General features: G+C 36.5%; 1 protein-coding gene across 3 annotated transcripts in view; it reads right to left on the bottom strand.

Moving 5' to 3' along the window:
• The window catches only part of LOC105224378 (palmitoyltransferase ZDHHC8), a 104,682-nt gene that overhangs the window by 22,078 nt on the left and 62,826 nt on the right, over nt 1-19,778 (bottom strand). For all 3 annotated transcript variants that reach the window (XR_007422564.1, XM_049454772.1, XM_049454773.1), the window contains exons 2-6: nt 4,997-5,115; nt 4,716-4,873; nt 4,464-4,636; nt 1,974-2,168; nt 1,470-1,731 (exon numbers count right to left, since the gene is read on the bottom strand). Coding sequence is in view for 2 of the 3 variants with exons in the window: in XM_049454772.1 (XP_049310729.1) it covers nt 1,470-1,731; nt 1,974-2,168; nt 4,464-4,636; nt 4,716-4,873; nt 4,997-5,115 (907 nt within the window). In the remaining variant the exon portion in view is untranslated. The remainder of the gene's footprint in view (nt 1-1,469; nt 1,732-1,973; nt 2,169-4,463; nt 4,637-4,715; nt 4,874-4,996; nt 5,116-19,778) is intronic.

Below are 19,778 nucleotides of genomic sequence, written 5' to 3'. Positions count from 1 at the left end.
TCAGTCAATTGGCCGCTTCGATTAGACGCTGTTAGACTATTTCTTATAGGACTACGTTAAGTCTATGGTCTATATCAACAAGCCGGCGACTGTATTATCCCAGGAATAAAGAATTTTATTGATTTCCCAAGCTGTTTCTGTTTTATTAAAAAACTTACTGAAAAGCCTGTTACATATATTTTATAAGGTCTTCGACATTTCCTTCTGGGCATTAAAAACTTCGTGTCAATAATTAATGTAATATGTGTAGGGGGTAAAAATTGGTAATGGACTGGGCAAATTGCACTACTTTGGGGATCTGATATTTAAATATGAGCAGCTTGCCAATTTAGATTGAATTATACATAACCTTATTTTTAATGGCAAAAATATATGGTTTTCACTAGAAATTGGAGAATGGATCCCATCACACAATGCAACTTTTCGTCATTCTTATTTAAAAACTTAAAGCGGGTTTCTAGTTTGCAAATTTATAAAAAAGGGAATTATAATGTCATAAATATTTCCGTTAAAAAAAATCCTCAAAGAATAATACATATACTGATAACTTTCAACGGAAGTCGTTATGCATACTTAAAATATAAAAAAATATATACAAAATACCTTCATACATAAATTATATAACCACACAATTTCTTTACCGCAATTTCCTATTTTTCAATGCTCAGCATACAAAAGCAAATATTCAAGTATTGTGCAAGCATTAATTTATGTAATAAGCTGTTAGTGCCGAATTAAAAGTTAAAAAAAATGTTTCAATTAAATTTAAACCTTAAACAATATAAATTATATAATATTTATATATACGAAAAAAAAAACATTGTCTCGTAGTCAGGCGGGCAGGCAGTGACAACACTATTAAACTGATATAAATGCAATCACCAATTAGTGCACAGTGAAGAGAATAGAAAATAAAATACGAAACTATAGGTCAAATATTCAATTAATGCACTCGCAGTACATATGTATGTACAAAGAAAAAAATAGCAATAACAAATTGGAAGGCATTAGAATTAATGGAATCAAAATATGCTACTCGTATGTGGGAATCACGTCATTTCATAATAAAACAGGCAATTAAGAAAAATTCAATGCAGCTACACGCTATTAAATATGTAGGTGTGTGTATGTATGTATATACAAGAGCCAACCACCGTTTCTATGTGTGTAGGTGTATGTGGGGAAGTGCATATATATGTACATGTGTGTTATGGTAACTAAACACCCAAGTATTGTTGAAAAAATTATGAAACTAAATAAAATAATTGACAAAAAGGCAAACGTGTACATACATACAAGTACGAGCACTTTATCGTACATGAATACAAACAACAACACAACGAGTACATAGATACATATAAGAAGGAAAAAAAGTAAGTTAAATAGTTTGCTTAGTTTTTTTTTTGTTTTTACAAAAGATAGTTTCGCAACGATTCGCAACAATAACCAGCAATAATCAATTTACCCACCTTACTATAAAGCGTTGTGCTGCCCGACCGTTGATTATAACCATTGCCCTGGTCCGTATAAGTCTTTACCTGAGTGTGTCGATTGTCCCTATCGTAATAGTTTTTCAGCGTTTCGCGTGGTGAACGTGGCACATTGCCGGGTGTGTTGTTGCCCCGCATACTGCTGCCCTGTTGATTCGTCCGCCGTTCGGTGGTGATAACACTAATACCCTGACCGTCCTTGTGTGAGCGACGAGCGGCATACTTTTCTGGCTTAAGAAGACTGTTTAAAACGATTTGTTGGGTGTCAGCATCACATCCAATGGCATTAACACAGCGGCAGCAACATTCCGGCATTCGTTTACGCGGTATATAATTTATTTCAATTACGCAACGGAAGTTAATAAAAAGAAAGGAATATTAAATATTAGTGCCGATTCATGATGTACGTGTGACGTACTATGTATGTAGGTATATACATACATAAACATATACATATATGTGTACAATTAATCTTTTTTTTACCTTGGATATTGTGGTCCACACTGCGTGTAACAGCAATTATGCCAACAGCCACGTGAGAATGGATTATATCCACCTTTGAATTTGCCAGTGACCTGTTCGTTTGTTGTGCGCCCACGTGATACGAGCACCATATGAAAACCGGTAAGCCCGAAAATCGGAATCGCTAGGATTATAACTATAGCCATCAACACCATACTGTGGTTGTGTGGCAATGATTAGTAGTTAAGGAAAATGTTTTTTTTTTGTTGAAATTTTAAGACCGCAGTTTACATATGTAGGTTAATGTAATAATGCCACAATATATAGACAGTAAAAAGACATGAAATATAATAAACAAAAAAACGGAATGAAATAAAATAATAAACAGACGTATTTGTAATCGCGCTTTAAGTTGGAGTTAAGTATATACTAGAAACAGATCGTTTCGCAGTTAATTTTATGGTTTTGATTTACATCACCTCAAGGTTTATATCGATAAAATGCGCTAAACTCTGAATGTTTGTACATACGTCAAGTAACACTTTAATATTTATACTCTGTACTGTTAAAAAATGCTTCTCGGAAATGTATTTATAAACGTTTAGACTAATTAAAATAAGAAAGAAAAAAAAACGTCACTTTCGCCAGCACTAAAGCTATAATATTTTTCACAGGTGCATTTCCTATAGTAACTATATGTATAACTAAATCTGATAACGTAACCAGCCAAGGGTATCTTTCAATGATGGCTATACGCTATGGTGGCCGATATGTACAGGGATTGTCTGCAAAGTAATAGAACTGAGTCGATTTAAAAAAACTTATTGAACCAATCGTTACAATTCTTTAAAAACTTTCAAAATAGGCTCCTTCTGCGTCGATGCAACGCTGCCAGCGCGATTTCCCTAGCATTGAAAGCGTCAAGGTTGGCATTCTCCGGAATAGCCTTGGGAGCCGAGGTGCGTGCTGCTTGGATTCCCTTTGTCGTCTCAAAATGCTCGCCTTTCATCGGCCTTTTCAGGCAAAAAACAAAAAAAAATCCCCGGAGGACACATCAGGGTTGTAGGGCGCCTGTGGAAGCATTGAGATGCCGGCCTTGGTTATCTGTTCACAAGATAGACGGTGTGAGCCGGGGCGTTGCTGTGGTGTAACTTCCAATCGGCTGCGATGTCTTGTTGGACCCGATTGACCCTTCGTTTGAGTCTCCTGAGGACTTCCACGTAAAACTTGGCGTTGGCGGTTTGTCCAGGGGGAACAAATTCATGGTGGACTATGCTTTGATGTCAAAAAAGACAATGAGCATTTTCACTTTGGATTTGCTCATTCTTCCCCTTTTTGGGCGAGGAGATGTCCGGCCCTCCAAAAACACCACTTCTTGCTAAAGCAACATTTGGGTAAGCCTGATTGATTATATCAAACGTCTCTGTCACAGATTTACCGAGTTTCACACAGAATTTAACCGCAGAACCTCTGCTCTAACGAACGCTGCATTTTCGGCTTGCACCACTTACAGAAACACGACGCCCGAAAATGTATGTCTACCAAATCCAGTCGATATGCGCAGTCGCGGTGGAAGAAAATCAGTCCTATTACTTTCCGGACAAATCCTGTACAATATGTTCAGAGAAAGTAACTTTACAAAATTTCATGAAGATATATTTTCAAATAGAAACTAAACAAGAACTTGATATCCGATATCGGCCGATAGCTTCTTGGGGCATTTTTAGGGTTTCCAAAGTACCGGCCGATTATTGGATTGGATTTTAAATTTGGCTGTTAAAATATACGGAAAGGTTTAAATATTGCTTTTGAATTGGAAAAATAAAAAACGTAGTTAACTTGGAGTCTTTGAGAAAACGTTTCAAAAATTAAGAGAGTAAAAGTAGCAGTAGTATTAGATGTACTATTCACTATGGCGACTATACTGACTTTGAACTCGCGTACTGTTAGCACAAAGCTAGTCAAAAAGTGTGTGACCAAATTATTAATAGCATCAATCATTTTCCGTATTAGATTTGTTTATTGCCCGTTCTCAGCGGAATCGCCGGAAACTGCAAAGACGATCAGCTACGTGGAGAGGGTACCCTTAATCCAATTTCATCCGATTGGAAGCGCTCCGCGGGCCAGTTTTAGGAATTTCGGGAGCACAAAAAAGCAACCCTCTAAGCTGTTCAAGTGAGCCGAAAATAGGAAAGGAAGTATATAAATGAAATGGTTATTTTTTTAATACTTTTGTACTTTTCAACTATTAAAGAAATAAAATCAATAAAAAAAACCGTTATTTTACGTTTTTGAATCCAATGAAATACTAAAGCAGTTGGAGTTTGGGAAAAGATTTGAGCTTAAAGCTTCGGCTGCCTACTACTAACGAGTTTCAGTTACAAAACGTGAGTGCTGAAGTATTCGTCTAAGCTTACCCACAAACAAAAACAGTATATCAACATTTTTGGCAAGTCATGGCGTTGGAAAAGTTTTTGCATAAATTAACTTTTTGCGTTTTCAAAAGGATACGCTACTATGGGCGATGTTTCCCTGATGTTTGGCGTTATCTTCAATATATAAAATAAGCATAATGAAAATATGCTCAGCATGTGTATAGACAGTGAAACCAAAAAGAAGAAGAAGAAACGATAATTGCGACGTCCAATGCAATTGTTCACCCAAGGGCAATGATGATCGAATGTCTATAATAAAAATCCGAATAAAAATGATTGTAAACATTTAATATGAGCATATAATAAAATAAACATTTTGCTACTTTACCTCTATGCAATGATTGCATACGGAACAATGTGAACAGCGTGGCGGACGATAGAATTTACAAGTCACACACCATTTCATCTTGACGGTGATGCCATTGATTTCGGCATTTTTATAAAGCGGTGCACGGAATTCCTCCTCCCGGTCCTCATCTGGCGATGCTGTGTTGGTTGGTGTGTGTGTATGTGTGTGTGTGTGGAGTGGAGTGGCGAAATTGGTTACAAAGTAAAGGAAAAATAAAAATAAAATTGTAAAGTAAATGTCATTGCAGAGAATTGTTGTACCTTTTGGTATGACACCGGGGTCCATGAATGTCGCTAATGAGAAATTGGCCAAAACGAAAAATGTGATGACACCCTGATATGCCGGTACCCATAGATGGCTTTTCAAATAGTATTGGCAGCTGCAATGAAATGGAAATGACAAGAACATAAGTACCAGCAATAAATATATACAATATAAGCAAATAAATGGACCTAGTGTAGATGGCATATAAAATTATGTAAACGGAAATGAGATGGGAAGTCGTAAGTAGGGGTAAGTAGCTGACTGAACGTAAAGGAAGGAAATACATTCGTTGCTACACTTTATGTGAGATATAAATTTTGCCGAAGAAAAAGTTTAAATGCGATATCCGCTTTTAAATTTATATCTCCTCTATATCGGTGTACAGTATATTGCAAATATATGAGTGTGTGTGTATATGTACTGGGGGGCCTCTAGTTGTAGGCTGCGAGGCAGTCATTGGTGCTGGCGATGATTTGCAGCCGCAAACTTAGGCTAAGCATACGCTCCGAGTCAACTTGTAATGAAGGATGTGGGACAAAGGGCAAGACGGTTCACTCTGTGGACAGTCAAATGCGCAAACCAACCGGCACTTTTGTACATTTTAAATTAATGTGAGCTCAGGCGTAGACATAAAAGTGGGGTAGGCAGGCATGCGGTAGAGTTATGCGGCATTACAACGAGGCTTGTGCCTCAGTTCTGTATCTTCACAGTTTTCATTTCATTTTCACAACAAATAAACATAAAAAAGAAATTGTCGCATAGAATACATACATACATACATGCATATATATATGTTTAGTAGTGGCAAGGATGCTGATTCAACACAGCCAATATATAGGTAGTTAGGTGAGTAGGTTAGCTAGCTATCGGACTTTATGTAAGCCGTATCTATGGCTGGCTTATAAATTCGTTTACTAACGGATATGCTTGCTTTAAATAACCTTTGTGCCATATAATATCCCATACATACAGACATATTGCTGTTGCTGTTAGTGTGCTCATAAAAGCAAAGACTCTCATTCACTTGCCGACTCGTAATTTGTACGAACAAGCAGATATTCGCAGGCGGCTTTTAGGCACAACCATATCTACGTATGGCTGCCACATGTTAGGTGGTACAAGCTAAAAATTATAGATCGTGTTAAGCAATTCAATACATGTACATATGTATGTATGTGCATACGTCTGGCTGGCTATATGAATGCATTGCATTTGGCAAAAATTTCATTGAAATCTACAATGAATAACTTCGTTGTTTGTTTTGTATACCAGAAATAAAGAACTGCACTTTTCATTCATTCAACGGTCTCGTGTTGTGAAAGATGACTGAACTGTGGACGATTTCTTGCATATTTTTAATTATTTAAATTTTCTCTTCGGTTGAGTTTGGAGCTATGACAAATTTAATTTTAATCACGAGCCGAACAAACTTCCTAATAAGTAGTGAAGGGCTAAATTCTTACAAGTTCAATATTAGACACTTAGACAAAAAGTTTAAAAATATTAAATGATATAGGAGATATCACTTTCACTAAGCTATAAAGGCAATAAGAGCGATATTTATATATTTTTAATTGTATGAATCTTACTGACTTTTGGAACCGATTCAATATTATGTTTGAGAAAACATTTTATAATTAAGATATTTGTCATACTGACCAGTTTTTAAAATATCGCTTGCCCAAATTTTGTACGAAACGCTTTGTAAGCATGTGGTATTATTCATGTAAAGGGTGATCCATTTCGAAGTTTCCTACAATTTTAAATAAAAAACACAGACACTTCAAATTTAATGGAGAACGCTTATTATCATTTGAAAGAACATTCTTTGGTATTTATTTTTTGAAGATTATCTTATTCAAATGTTTGCCGTGGCTACTTCTCTGATGATCCACTCTTTGAGTCGATTTTTCGATGACTCATGCGAGCTTTTCGACTGGTAAGCGACACTCGTGATGTCTAGCTCTCTAGCTCCAAGGGCTGATTCGAAGCGGGATTGTCCACATAGACTTTACATATCTCCACAGGAAAGGTCTAAGGGTGTGATTTCACACGATCTTGGTGGCCAACCCAAATTATCTTCTCATCGAAGTGCTCTCTCAATAAATCTCTTGACTGATGCGATATGTGGGAAGTGGCGCCGTCTTGTTGAACCAAATGTCGCCGTGATCACGATCTTCAATCTCAGGCATCAAATAGTCGGTTATCATGGCGCGATAACGGTTACTATTGACGGTTACGTTCTCATCGGCATCATTTTTGAAGAAATATGGTCCGATGATTACACAAAAACCACATCAAACCGTCATCGCTAAACAAAATTTGGCTCGAAAACGTCGTATCTTCTTGGAACTTTTCAAGAGCCCGACTCACGCGTGTTATTGATAAAAGTCCTCTACTTGGATGACCCTTTATAATGTAATTTCACGATTCTGGTATCGTTCTTTATAGAGTTTTAAACGTGTAGTAGTTTATAATATAATCGCAAGGACCATACCTTTTTTGCTTGTGCCCAACTTGCAACACGGGGCCAAGTTTTATCAAGATAATTCAACTATTATAAAGCCATCCTTTGCATGGTCATATGGATGGACGAATGAACAGATATCCTAAAGGTTCCATATACTATATCACGTATGTCCATTTTAACTAACTGACATTTTTCGGCAAATTCAATACAGTACATTTGGAATTGAAGGTTCTGGACATCTCTCTCCCTATCCGTCTACCCAATTCAGCTAGTTACTTCCAAGCGGAACTACTAGACAAAAAAGAGGACTGTGGAGCTCTATTGAATAGCTTCGTGTGGATACAGAAAACAAGCTTATACACGGAAACCCAGCTGGCATTAATGGCCTTGTCGGTGGCAAATATTCCAGCGTAGTTAGCAACTGCATGAATAAGATATGCCTCACTAGCAGGTCAACTTTACTTGCCCAGATTTTGCGTTCCTGGTCGGGAACTTTTTCGGTCACGACAAGTTGGCCAAGTTAGTATTACCAATAGAGGAATACGAGTTAATAGTATACGCACTAAAAACGATCAACAAATAGCTCAGAACAGGAGGAAGATATCGAAGAAGGCTTAAGTATGACAAGATAAAAGGTAAGGAGCTGGTCCAGGAAAGGTACATAAAAACTTGCAGCTACTATAATGGGGCACTCCCAATTGGTCTGTCCTATAAAAATTTTTTCCGCAGCTGCAAATGCGAAGGGAATAAGGAAACAGTTTTCTACTTTCCCTGCGAATGCCAAACTCTATAGGAAATCTGAAGTAGAAAACTTGGAATTCATCTTGGCTGTCTACAAAATGGCGCATCTAGCGCAAATTGAGTCCGGGGCGGCTGCCCACCTATCTATCGACCCACCTACCTACAATTGGAGCCCTGAGAAGTGCAGCTAAAAGAGTAAAATTTGTTATGATGAATAAAGGTCTCTTGATAGATGAGGTATTCAAAAAATTGTGATGGTACGCTTTTTATATGGAGTGTTCGTTTCCATACGTACTTAGTCTCATGGCGCGATGGCGATAAAATCTCAAGAGATATGTGCTATCGTGAAGTTCATTCTCGTAGGGAGTCACTCTCAAGTTTTTACTGGAAAAAGAGCAATATCAACCGGTGATTCGATCATTGCTTTTTGAAGGAAATCAAATAGCCTTTGGATGAGGTATACGGCGACTCTTCTCCTTTGATGGTGAGCTTTGTCCATTGAGTTGCAATTTGTTTGCACTTGGATCGAAAATGGCTGCCATTTAGGATAATCTGCGAATTCATTTTGACAGAAAGTCAATTGAGATACCTAAGACAGTAGACATCTTTAAATATCGCTTGAGTCTTATCCTGTATGAAATATTAGGCATGAGAAAGCTGTCTCCGCAATTAGATACAATTCAAAGACTTTAGTATCTTCAAATAAAGACTCAATATCAGTGAATTAACGAGTATCAACACGTTTCCTTAACGCTAATGGAAGGAATAAAGATGCGGAAAATCAAGTTTGTATTGTCGCACAGGAAGTATCACACGATATGACTAGATAGCCATTTGTCATTTAGAATAAACAAAACGAGTGAAAATTCCAAGCTTTCCGTTGCTTTTTCAGACCAATTCCATTAAGCTTTTCAGTGGTTTTAATAAAAAAATGTAAATTTTCAACGATAGAGCATTTTGTTCGCCTGTTCGCTCAACGCTTTTGTTATTTTATGTTAATCAAATGCTAAGTTGATTTATGATAACCTCGTTATTTGTAAATATTTTACACCAACACCGCATCAGAGTACATACACACATCCTACATACATAATTCACGAGCTGGAGACGCGCATAATGCAGTTGTCGAATTGAAAAGTAAACATTTCGAGGCGAATTTCGTATGCGAATTGAATTTGAAGTGCTCCGCAAACAATTTGTCGGCTCTTTTCTATTTTGTTTCTATTTTTTGTGCATTAGTAAACAAAAAATTGAATAAAAGCTACCAAAGGAGAAAAAAAAACATTTTTTACTCGTATTTGTAACGCCTGTGGAATTTTAAAAAGTCACACAACGGACCACACAACAAGGGGCCTGAGGAGGGAGGCAATTACAAATGAATTCTGACGTATGTGTCAGCGGCTTGGGTAGGAACTCATGCGATAAGGCGGTATAGCTCTATAAATATGTATTTGTGTATATGTATATGTATGTATGTACGTGATTGTGTGGCAATTGATTTGTTGTTAACCCAAAATCAAGTAGCGTGTCTATTAAATATTCATATCTCAAGTCGAAATTAACTTAATTTTGTGCTAATTAACTTCACAAACATACAGTAGCTTAAAAAATTAATCCAGCGATGTATTAAATAAGTCCAAAAATGGGTGAAATCGGAGGAGAGCTACTAGACGTACCATAAGTCACTGAATAAATAAGGAGCACTAAGTTTCATAGCCGAGATTATTCGAAAGGAGCCGGTGTCAAAATTAGACAATAGGCGTGACATCGCACACATTACTATGACATCCTTTATCTCTGGAACTACTTAAGAAACGAAAATTTGGGGCATAGCACTCACTTTTTTATGGCACACTGGAAAATGGCTAAAATCGGACCACAAACACGTCTATTTTCCATATATTACATTTTTTAATTTCATGATTCATTCACTTCGACGAGAGCAAATGACGTTATTGAAATAAAACGAAAAAAAATGTCTTTGAATTATGGTATCTCACGTCTAAAAGTTGTCGAAATCAGACTACATACAATATATCCTTTCAAGCGACCAAGTAACGAATATATTGGCCCAGTTCTAAAAGCTGGTTTTTATCCTAATTTATGCGTGTGGTGTCGGTTATGCATATGTGAAACCTTTCTTATAAATTTGCTTCGGTTAAGGGGTTACATGGGTTTAAAAAATCAATTTATTTATTGTCTTATTAAATTCTACAACACCTCTAGAATATTGTCCCAAATTTTCAAGTTGATCCGAGTAATAGTTTCGAAGATACAGCCTTAAGAATTTGAGCGCTCGAAGCTAGCTAGGCTAAGTTCGACGTCTTTAAACGCGTTTTTCTCAAAACTGTTTTTTAAGTCGGTTGGCAAGATTTATCGAAAACTACTCAACCGATCTTCAAGAAATTTTATACAGGTCTTTGAGATACAATTCTAAAAGACTTGGATGAAAGATTTTGTTTTCGTCGTGAATCGGGAAATTTTGGTTGAAATTTTCATTTTCTTGTAAAAATGTCTGACGGAAATCCAATTTCAGTGTTTTTTTTCTTCGCCTAAGTTCAAACTTAAGGTTTTTTAAATGTATTTTTTCCCTTTATGTGATCCTGTAAGGAGTTATCCTGCCAACGCCGGCGCATCTTTTATCCGAGAGGTCAGCGGAAATGACGTCGCGAAGGCAGAACTTGATTTTTTTTTTTCAAGAATTTCAGAATTTCTTTGTTCACATTTTGTTACACAAATGTCCATAAACTAATTGGTCTTTTGACACAATGAATTTTTTACAATGAATTTCTGGAACAGTCAGTGGGAGAATTCAACAGAAGTAAAAAAAAACTGCAGAACTGAGTTCACAATTACGCCTTGGAAATTAAATGGAATTTTAAACTCTCCAGTCGGTGCTGATATACTACAACTATGACATAATAGCGCAAAAATGTCTCGCGATAAAATGCATTAGGGCATCGCGAGCAATATTTACATGTAATATACAGAATATATATGTAACATATACTAGGTATGTAAGTCGTCTCAAGTGCACGTGTTATTATTTGCAACTCAAACGTTTAATGTCTCAAGTACAGGTGTATTTACTTAACTATTGGTGCCGCATTGGAAGTGGGAGATCCGGCGCAGACCCTTCCTACAGCACTCGAGTAGTTATTTATGTGGTTATCTAGCTGTTTACTTGGTTACAACACGAAGGTAAACGAACGATTGCTGCTTGAAGCTCAATAAATATTTATACTATTCATTACGTAGGTACGCTATTGTGAACTTGGTTAATAACCCAATAGCAGTGGGCTGATGAAAACTTGTTGACCTACAACGACAACTAATGTAATACCCACTAAATTATTACCCAGCTATTTTTATCTCATATAAATATAAGCACAAAGGTATATTCTGTGTAACGATAATACTCAATAATTGCTTGCTAAGAGAGGAGGTTGTAATTATAGTCAGCTATGACTATTATTCATAGTCATACCTAGAGACACACACATTTATGAAATGTAAATATGTATATGTGTGATAACAACCCTGATAGGATAACCGAATGAACAACTTCCTTCAATTAATTAAAACTTTGAAACTTTAGGCGACAACGGTCTCTTCCGTGGTAAAAGCTTCCTAGCAGAAAATTACTTATAAAGGGGAGAACAAATGCAACGAAGGGACGTGCAACGCTATATAAGAAAGGAGGTAGGCGGCATAGTGTCTGCGTGATGGAAAGGTTCATATTGTGGCGGCAAATATGTTCGGTGATGTTTAAGCTGCAAACGATGACAACCAAAAATTAACCTGGTCAACCGCCGGCGGTGCGGTAAAGCGACATGCGGGACCAAAAATTTACTGTTGGGTCATCAACACTCTTACTAAAGTTCAAATTCGTTTTAATTTTTCATTTATTTTTTGTTTTCGTTTTTTTGGCATTTCACCAGCATTTATTCAGTCGAATTGTCACGAAATTGTCAAATAATGTTATGGATCGTGAAGTTTTCCAATTAGCAGCATGAGCAATTATCGTTTGAATTTTTTAATACGGCATTCGTGTAATTGCTAAAATGCTTTGGATATATTTTTAATTAACATGGGGCTTTAGAATTTTTGGAATTTTAAGTTAGTGCTATAGAATATTTTACGTGACGGCTGCATGGCGGCTTTGGTGAGTATGTTGACTTTTAATTATTTTCGCGAAAAATATGATTTATAACAGCTTGAACAGCTTGCAGTGTGTTCAAAATTTCCCGAAGTAGAGGTTAAGCTGTTATTTAAATATGTAATTAACCTCCCAAGGAAATAACTCAGGCTACTTCTCGCTTTTTACACTGGCCTTTGTAAGCTGAAAAATCACTTATTTAACATGGGCCTAGCTTCTTGAGCGAATTGCCGTTTCTGTTGGAGTCTGAAACGCCAGAACACCTACTGACCGACTGCAGAGCAGTCTGTAGGCGCAGGATATAGGCCTTTGGATCCATGTTTCCAAATAGGGATCAAATCTAGCAATATATTGGAATTCATTAATTTCCTGGGCCTAGTTGAGACGTTGTGATTTAGGAGAGGGCACAATAGACCCTAGGTCGCGGTGCAATCCTCATTTAATTTTCAAATCTAACCTAATTAGTTTTGATAACATATTTGGTTTCTTATTCCAGATACATATTTATATTAAAGTCCACCTGATTAATTAAAATGAGATTTATGTACTATATATCATACAAACTTAACCCAAACTGGTTAAATTTAATGCATTGAGTAAATCAGGAAAACTCCAATCATAAAATCGGAACTCATTATATTAGGGATGCTGGATTTAGACCAATATGTCCACTTAATTTCATTGAAATACTACACATGTTGACTAACATGAACAGTTGCTGGTGAGTCGGAAGTCACTATTTTGGGTATTAAGGGCTATTGACCTGATTATGCAATATATAGGATTATCACAATAATTTTATAGCTCGATTAGGGTTCATATTGGCCGAGCACCTTTTAAATTTTTCAAAGCCACAGATATCCTCTCTATATCCTCTATCATAAATATGTTGTATCTTAATTTTCGGCTCATAGATTTTCGATTAACGGCATTTTGTGGTTGTGGGAATAGACCGATTTTGGCCTTCTGTCAAGAAACACGAATACCAAGTCAAAATATTTAAATTTTTAATCAAGTAATCACTGGCATATACAAATGGGCGGACATACCGACATTCGGAATTCAACTCGTCTCGTTATACTGATCATTTGGATATAAATAAATACCTCCAAATATACTTTTATTAATTTTAGGTGCAATTGGTGAACGGAAAAGACCTTACAGTAGAGCGGGTCGATTTTTTTCTCAAAAATATACGGGAAATGTTCTAAGTAGGTTTCATTGTGACCTAAGAGACTAAATAGTCTACAACCGCTTTGAAGCCAGTGATTTTTTGGACGAACTGAACATTCGGTTGTATGGGAGATAAGTGAATAGTTGTCCGATCCGGCCCAACTTTGACTCTAAAAAACTTCACATAAAAGATACAGGTGTCGTGGTCCTGTATTTGAAATCCTGTTCGAAATAAAAAATAAAATTTTAAAATAATACCCAATATTCACTTTTAAAAAATTAACATTTCGAGCAGCTTTTGATCTACCCTCTATTATAATATCAGCTGCTGATCATCGTTGGATCTCTATTAAAGTCTAGAATCATAGAACACAGAAGTCAATCTTGACAAGAAATATCAAAACCTATTGGGCGTTTCGGCATGAAAAAACTGCTCGATAGAAATAAATATCTGTTCAGAAAGACTCAAATCGGAGAAAATCATGGAAAACTTTGCCGATTTTATTGAGTTAGACGCTTATCATTTACTAAATTTGTAACTGTTTATTTGTTATTATTTAAATAATTTTTTATAATGATGTATCACATAAAGAAATACTAAATTTTAGGTGCAAAATTTGGGTTAGGATTTATTACAAATAAATTACTATAGGTTGACCAATAGAAAGCTTAAGGAATGAGCATAAAGGAACTAAAGAAATTGCGAGAACTTAAAGTTTTGTTAGTAACCGATGTGGAATCAGATAATGATCATAACCAGCATAAAAAGTGCTAAAATTTATTTGTAGAGAATGGTATGTGTACTCGTATGTTATCAGGCAGCGATTAGCTATCGCATTTCTATGGAAGAATGACACTATCAGAAGTTTCATGATGTAAACTGAAGCGTTTTTACGTCGTTGAGTGTTTACGGTATGCAAGGGCTGAAAAACCTCGAACTCGATGTAATTCACTAAGCTTTCCCTATCAAAAAAAGAAAAAAGAGTTGAAAATAGCAATTAAGCGAAATTGTTGCACACATTGCCTTTTCGTATATGTTACTAGTTCGAATTTTATTTGTAAACACTGTTTCATACATAAAATTAAAAGTTGAAATTATGTTTTGGCGTCAAACATCAAACTACGGGTGGTAAAGGGCGTCAGTAAGTGTTTTAAATGTCAACTGGTTTCAGCAACAGCTCACAGCTCGAAATTACGACGCAACATTTTCTGTTTTTTTTCTTCTATTTTTTTTATTTTCATTTCGTTAACTACTTCTTAGGGCTTTGTGAACGTGGGTTGCTTGAAAAGCTTCAACTGGAAAATTAACTTTGCAAATGACATTTTCAGCGAACCAGACGAAACATAGGAACGCATAGTAAATAGTATGAGTACATTAATTCACAGAGAAAACTTTTAAACAAAAACAGAAATAAAAAAATAAATTATGCTTAAACATATCATACACATAATTAAGTACAATGAAAAATAAAAAGGCAAAAAATATTGTTGTGAAATTTTGCAACAGTTATTTTAACCGCATATGCAACAACATGAACGGAGAGGAGTTGTGCGGTCGACAAGCTGACAGGGAAAGGTTTTTTTCTGGGTCGCTTGATATTACATTACATTTGTAATCATGCGCTGCGTGAGACGACATAGGTGACACGAACATATTTCGTAAGCATAATTACGACCACAAAGCATATAAATTAACGCAATTTGCGTCGAATTAAGCAAATGCAATAAATTGGTGGTGTGTAAAGCTCAACACTTCAAAAATAATATATATAAATATAAATATTTAAATATACTATAAAATGACTAGTTTTGTAAATTATTTAAGCATTTGTTTATAGCCGATTTATTTACCGGGTTTTCCAATAGCGATATGATATGATTTCTAAGTGACGTTTCGGCCATTTTTAATATGTCGTGATCTCTCATTTTTTATTGTATTCAGTAATGTTTACAATCTCCACTTGGACAGATAAAACACAGAAGAACAACATTTACAAATTAAATTTTTTATCGCTTTGCCATTTTATGGTCAAAGTAATGAAAATATTGCTGCCGTTCAGGCGAGTGTTGCTCAAGACCACAATTTGTAAATTCCAAGACGTTCTTGGGACTGCCTCAAACCCCAACGTAGTGGATTTTGAGAAAGGATGAGAAAGGAAAATACACAAATTAGTAATGAACAATCATAACATTCACATAAATTGACAATTTAGTGTGGTTTTTAGTCTGATGGAATCAATGATCCGTACTTCTTTCAAAATGACACCGTTACCGGCAATGGAGAGCGGTATAGATCGATGATGACCAACTTTTTATGGCTGCGATTGACAGAAGTTGATCTGGACAACATCTGGTGTCAATGAGACGGGCCTACGTACCACACAGCACGTGCAACAACCGAATTATTGCGATAAAAGCTTAGAGATTTGATTATTTCAAGAAATTCTGACATTGAATGAGTTCCAAGAGGTTGTGATTTAACACCATTAGACTACTTCTTGTAATATCATTCAGTTAGTCATTAGGCTTTAGCAATAAACCAGACTCTCTTAAAATTTAAAAGCCAATATTGAACGTGCTATCCGTACATCATATCGTGTAGTCGTATATCATGACTTGATTTAGTTGGAAAAGTTGTCGAAAATTTTTTGTGCCCTCATCTAAGTCCCAAGGACTCACCTAGCCCCAGCAAATTGATAAATTCCAATATACTGCTAGATGCTATTGAGGCGATGTGATCTCTATTTCGAAACATGGATCCAAGGGTCTTTATCCTGCGCCTACAGACTAGTATGCAGTCAATTAGCAGGTGTTCTGGATTTTCATACTCCGACAGAACCGGTAATTCGCACAAGAAGCAAGGCCCGTGTTATATTGTATAAATGCTTCTTGAGCTTACAATGGTCAGTGTAGAAAGCGACAAGCAGCCTGAGTTTTCTCTTTGGGAAATTTATTACATATCGCTCATTTGCTGCAAGACCGGCATAAATCAAAAAAACGTGATTTTTGAGTTAATGCTGCAGAATTGTTCGTTATATCATACTTCATGTTGAGTGAAAAATTCATATGAATACCTCTTATATGCTCCGCTTGAGAAGAGAATATATTTCCTGTTTTCCGTGTAAGGTTGGAGTAAGTTGAAAACTTTAAACGCGTTTTCTGGAAAATCGATTTTTTTTTACTTATGCCGGTCTTGCAGCAAATGAGCGATATTATTTATATGCCAACCGGGCGTATTTAAGCACAAATGCCTAAAAGTAATGAAAAAGGCGCGAGCCAGGTGACCCAGATAAGACCATTTTAATGATTGTACTTATTTTTAATCAGTACTTTATCATAGATCATGAAAATTGATTAGATTTCGAATAACTTTTGATAACTGATTGCAAATATTTGATTAGATTCGAATTCATAATTTATGGCAGTTGACTTGCGAAAAGTACATTTTTTTAAGAAGTAAGGATGTCTAAGTTTTTGGGAGGCGCATTTAATTCGTTACTTACAAAATTGGTTGGTATTAATATCGCTCAAAAATCAATTAAGTTATATTGTAGAGTACATATCCACTTATTTTAATATAATTTGATAGGTTTTTATCACATCTATTATACATATAATGCGTCTGCGTAATCGAAATTATTAATTTTAATAGAGAAGGAAATAAAAAAAGTGAAGAATATTGTGCATGAAGATGTCAAGAGAGCATCGACATCTCTAGCGAGTCAGTTCGAATGATTTTGGTGGATATTTTGTATATAAAACACATTCTTGCTCGACTAGTCCTGATACAGCTGAATTTTTTCCAAAAAGAGTACCGCTAAAAGGTCTCTTTGGACATGCTTGATCGTGCGAATTTCGATCCCACATTTATGAAGATCATTATATGTGCCGATGAGACATAGGTTTATCAGTTTGACATGCAAACAAGTTAACAATCATCGGAACGGAACAAAATAACCACACCAAAGCTGCTCAAAAATCACGGTAATGCTGATTGTCTTCTTCGATATTCGTGTTTTAGTGCATCATGAATTTGTCCCAAAGGGACAGGCAGTCTACGAGGAGTTCTACTTAGCCGTATTGAGGCGTTGGTGTAAGAACATCCGTCGAAAACGGACGGAATTGTGGAAGAAAAATTCATGGACTTTACACGGTAATAATACACCATCGCATCGAGCCACGATTGTGACTGAACTAAACGCAATGACTACCATTGATCCACTACCGTATTCACCAAATATGGCTCCGTGTGAATGTTTCTTGTTCCCCACACTAAAATTGCCGCTACCTGGAATCCGCTTACTGTCAATCGAAGAGTGCTTATGAAGTGTTTCGAGGACTGGTTAAATTGTTGGGATAACCGTATTACATCTGGTGGGACTACTTTAAGGGCGACAAAATAAAAATTTATGAATAATTAAATTTCCAGGTATTTTTTGTCGCAATGAAAGTACGGCATAAAAACAGCCAGAGTGGTAGAATCCAGCTGAGGCAGATCTCTTTATGAAACTTTTAAAAGGTAAAGTGGTCTCATTTGAACGATTTCTTTGGAGAATGTAGTGATGCGTTGGACAACAACCCAGACAAATTCTAGTGAAGATATCGCGTTAAAATAAAAATATTTCCGTACAAGTGCTCGATTCCGATTGTTCAGTTTGTATGACTGCTATGTGATGTAGTGATCCGCTCGAAACAATATATTCAGAGATTGTATCATTATGAAAAATAATAATCAGTGCCGAATTTCGTGCAGGTAGGTTGTCAAATGAAAAAGTTTTCTAAACAAGAAATTTCATCGAACAGTGACAAATGCTACTATATTGAAGGTCTGAGTGTTAAGATTTGTAATTTTACAGATATTTGTTGACCCACTCACGTCTATGTATCTTTGCATGTAACTCAAAATTTAATATTCTTATGTTGTCTGCACATACATACATACATACATGCAGATTGTACATTTCAAACGCATGCTTTGCATATAAGCTTCACCGACTTTTCACAGCGTGCAGTAAGATGATGCCACAAAGGCAGAAAAGTCAACTGGCAACGTTGTAACACCATGCCGCACCAGAAACAACCATCGACACCCAATCAGTGAGTTGCGACCCAGCAGCTGCTGCTGCTGCTGCTGCTGACTCTTGAGAAAGTTTGCCAGCACAAAGCATTCTATGCTGCCGCCCCAACAGAGGCTGGGAAGTGGCACAAACACAAACAAGCTGAAGCAGCATCACTTTCTTTCTCTATTTTGCTGCATGCTTGCTCGCCTTCTCGCCGGCTCGGCTGCTTCTTTGCGACGAGCGTAATTGCGGAGCTTGTGTTGCATGCGCGCTTTAAAGATTGTTGACACCATGTCTAGCAGTTTGTTCGGGCAAACAATTTCATTTTGCTGACAATAACAACGTCAATTAAAGACAAAAGGCGAAGGCAAAGGCAAAGGCACAGCAAGCGCAGCAGCCACAACAACAGCCACCGATAGTTGCTACAAATCCGCTGGCATAAAACAATGGCAAGTTGTAATAAAAAGTGACTGACATCAGGCGGCAACATGCCACAGTTATGCTCACACAAACACATATGCACACACACATGTATATAAAAAAAAGTGTTATAAATGGCACAATGGCATATGTTGCTCCAGCTGCTGCAGTGGCGTGCTCTCCCTGCCGTTGCTCGTGGCGAAAAAAGTCAATTGACGAACTGTCTCGCTCGCTGTCAGCACCGACCAGGTTAGGTAGTGAAAACCCGTCCCTTCATGGCCATAAAATTGTAAGTGGGCCATCAACATCATCAACGGCAGTTTGTTACTCGCTTGGCTGGTCGGTTATGCTAGCAGTTTAACTAGATGTGCTTGGCACGCGATCTCTTCCTGCGCGCTCGTCGTGAAATGCGCCACTTTGCCTGTTTATGCGAGTAAATACGCTGTTGTTGTGTTGTTGGCCGCTTTCAGATTTACAAATGCAGCAAATGGCAAATATAAGTAAAGGTAAATATAATGAACGCTAAAATTAATTCGTGTAAATAATTATAATTCGTATTTACAAAATGGTTTATGAAAATAAATGGCGAATTCTGTTTGTATTTCGATTTAGAAAGAATTACATTCCAATTATTGGATTTAGGTTACAGTTGCTGCGCTTGAATTTAATATTTTAAATTCTTCCTAAATATTTAGTGCAACTCGGTTTACGAGGACAAATTTCTTTGCCATAATTGATTAATGTTTTGCATAATC

Source organism: Bactrocera dorsalis, chromosome 4 (assembly GCF_023373825.1).
Source record: "Bactrocera dorsalis isolate Fly_Bdor chromosome 4, ASM2337382v1, whole genome shotgun sequence".
Lineage (NCBI taxonomy): Eukaryota > Metazoa > Arthropoda > Insecta > Diptera > Tephritidae > Bactrocera > Bactrocera dorsalis.
The sequence above is the reverse complement of the archived record's forward strand: the minus strand, read 5'-3'. Positions and strand labels throughout refer to the sequence as shown.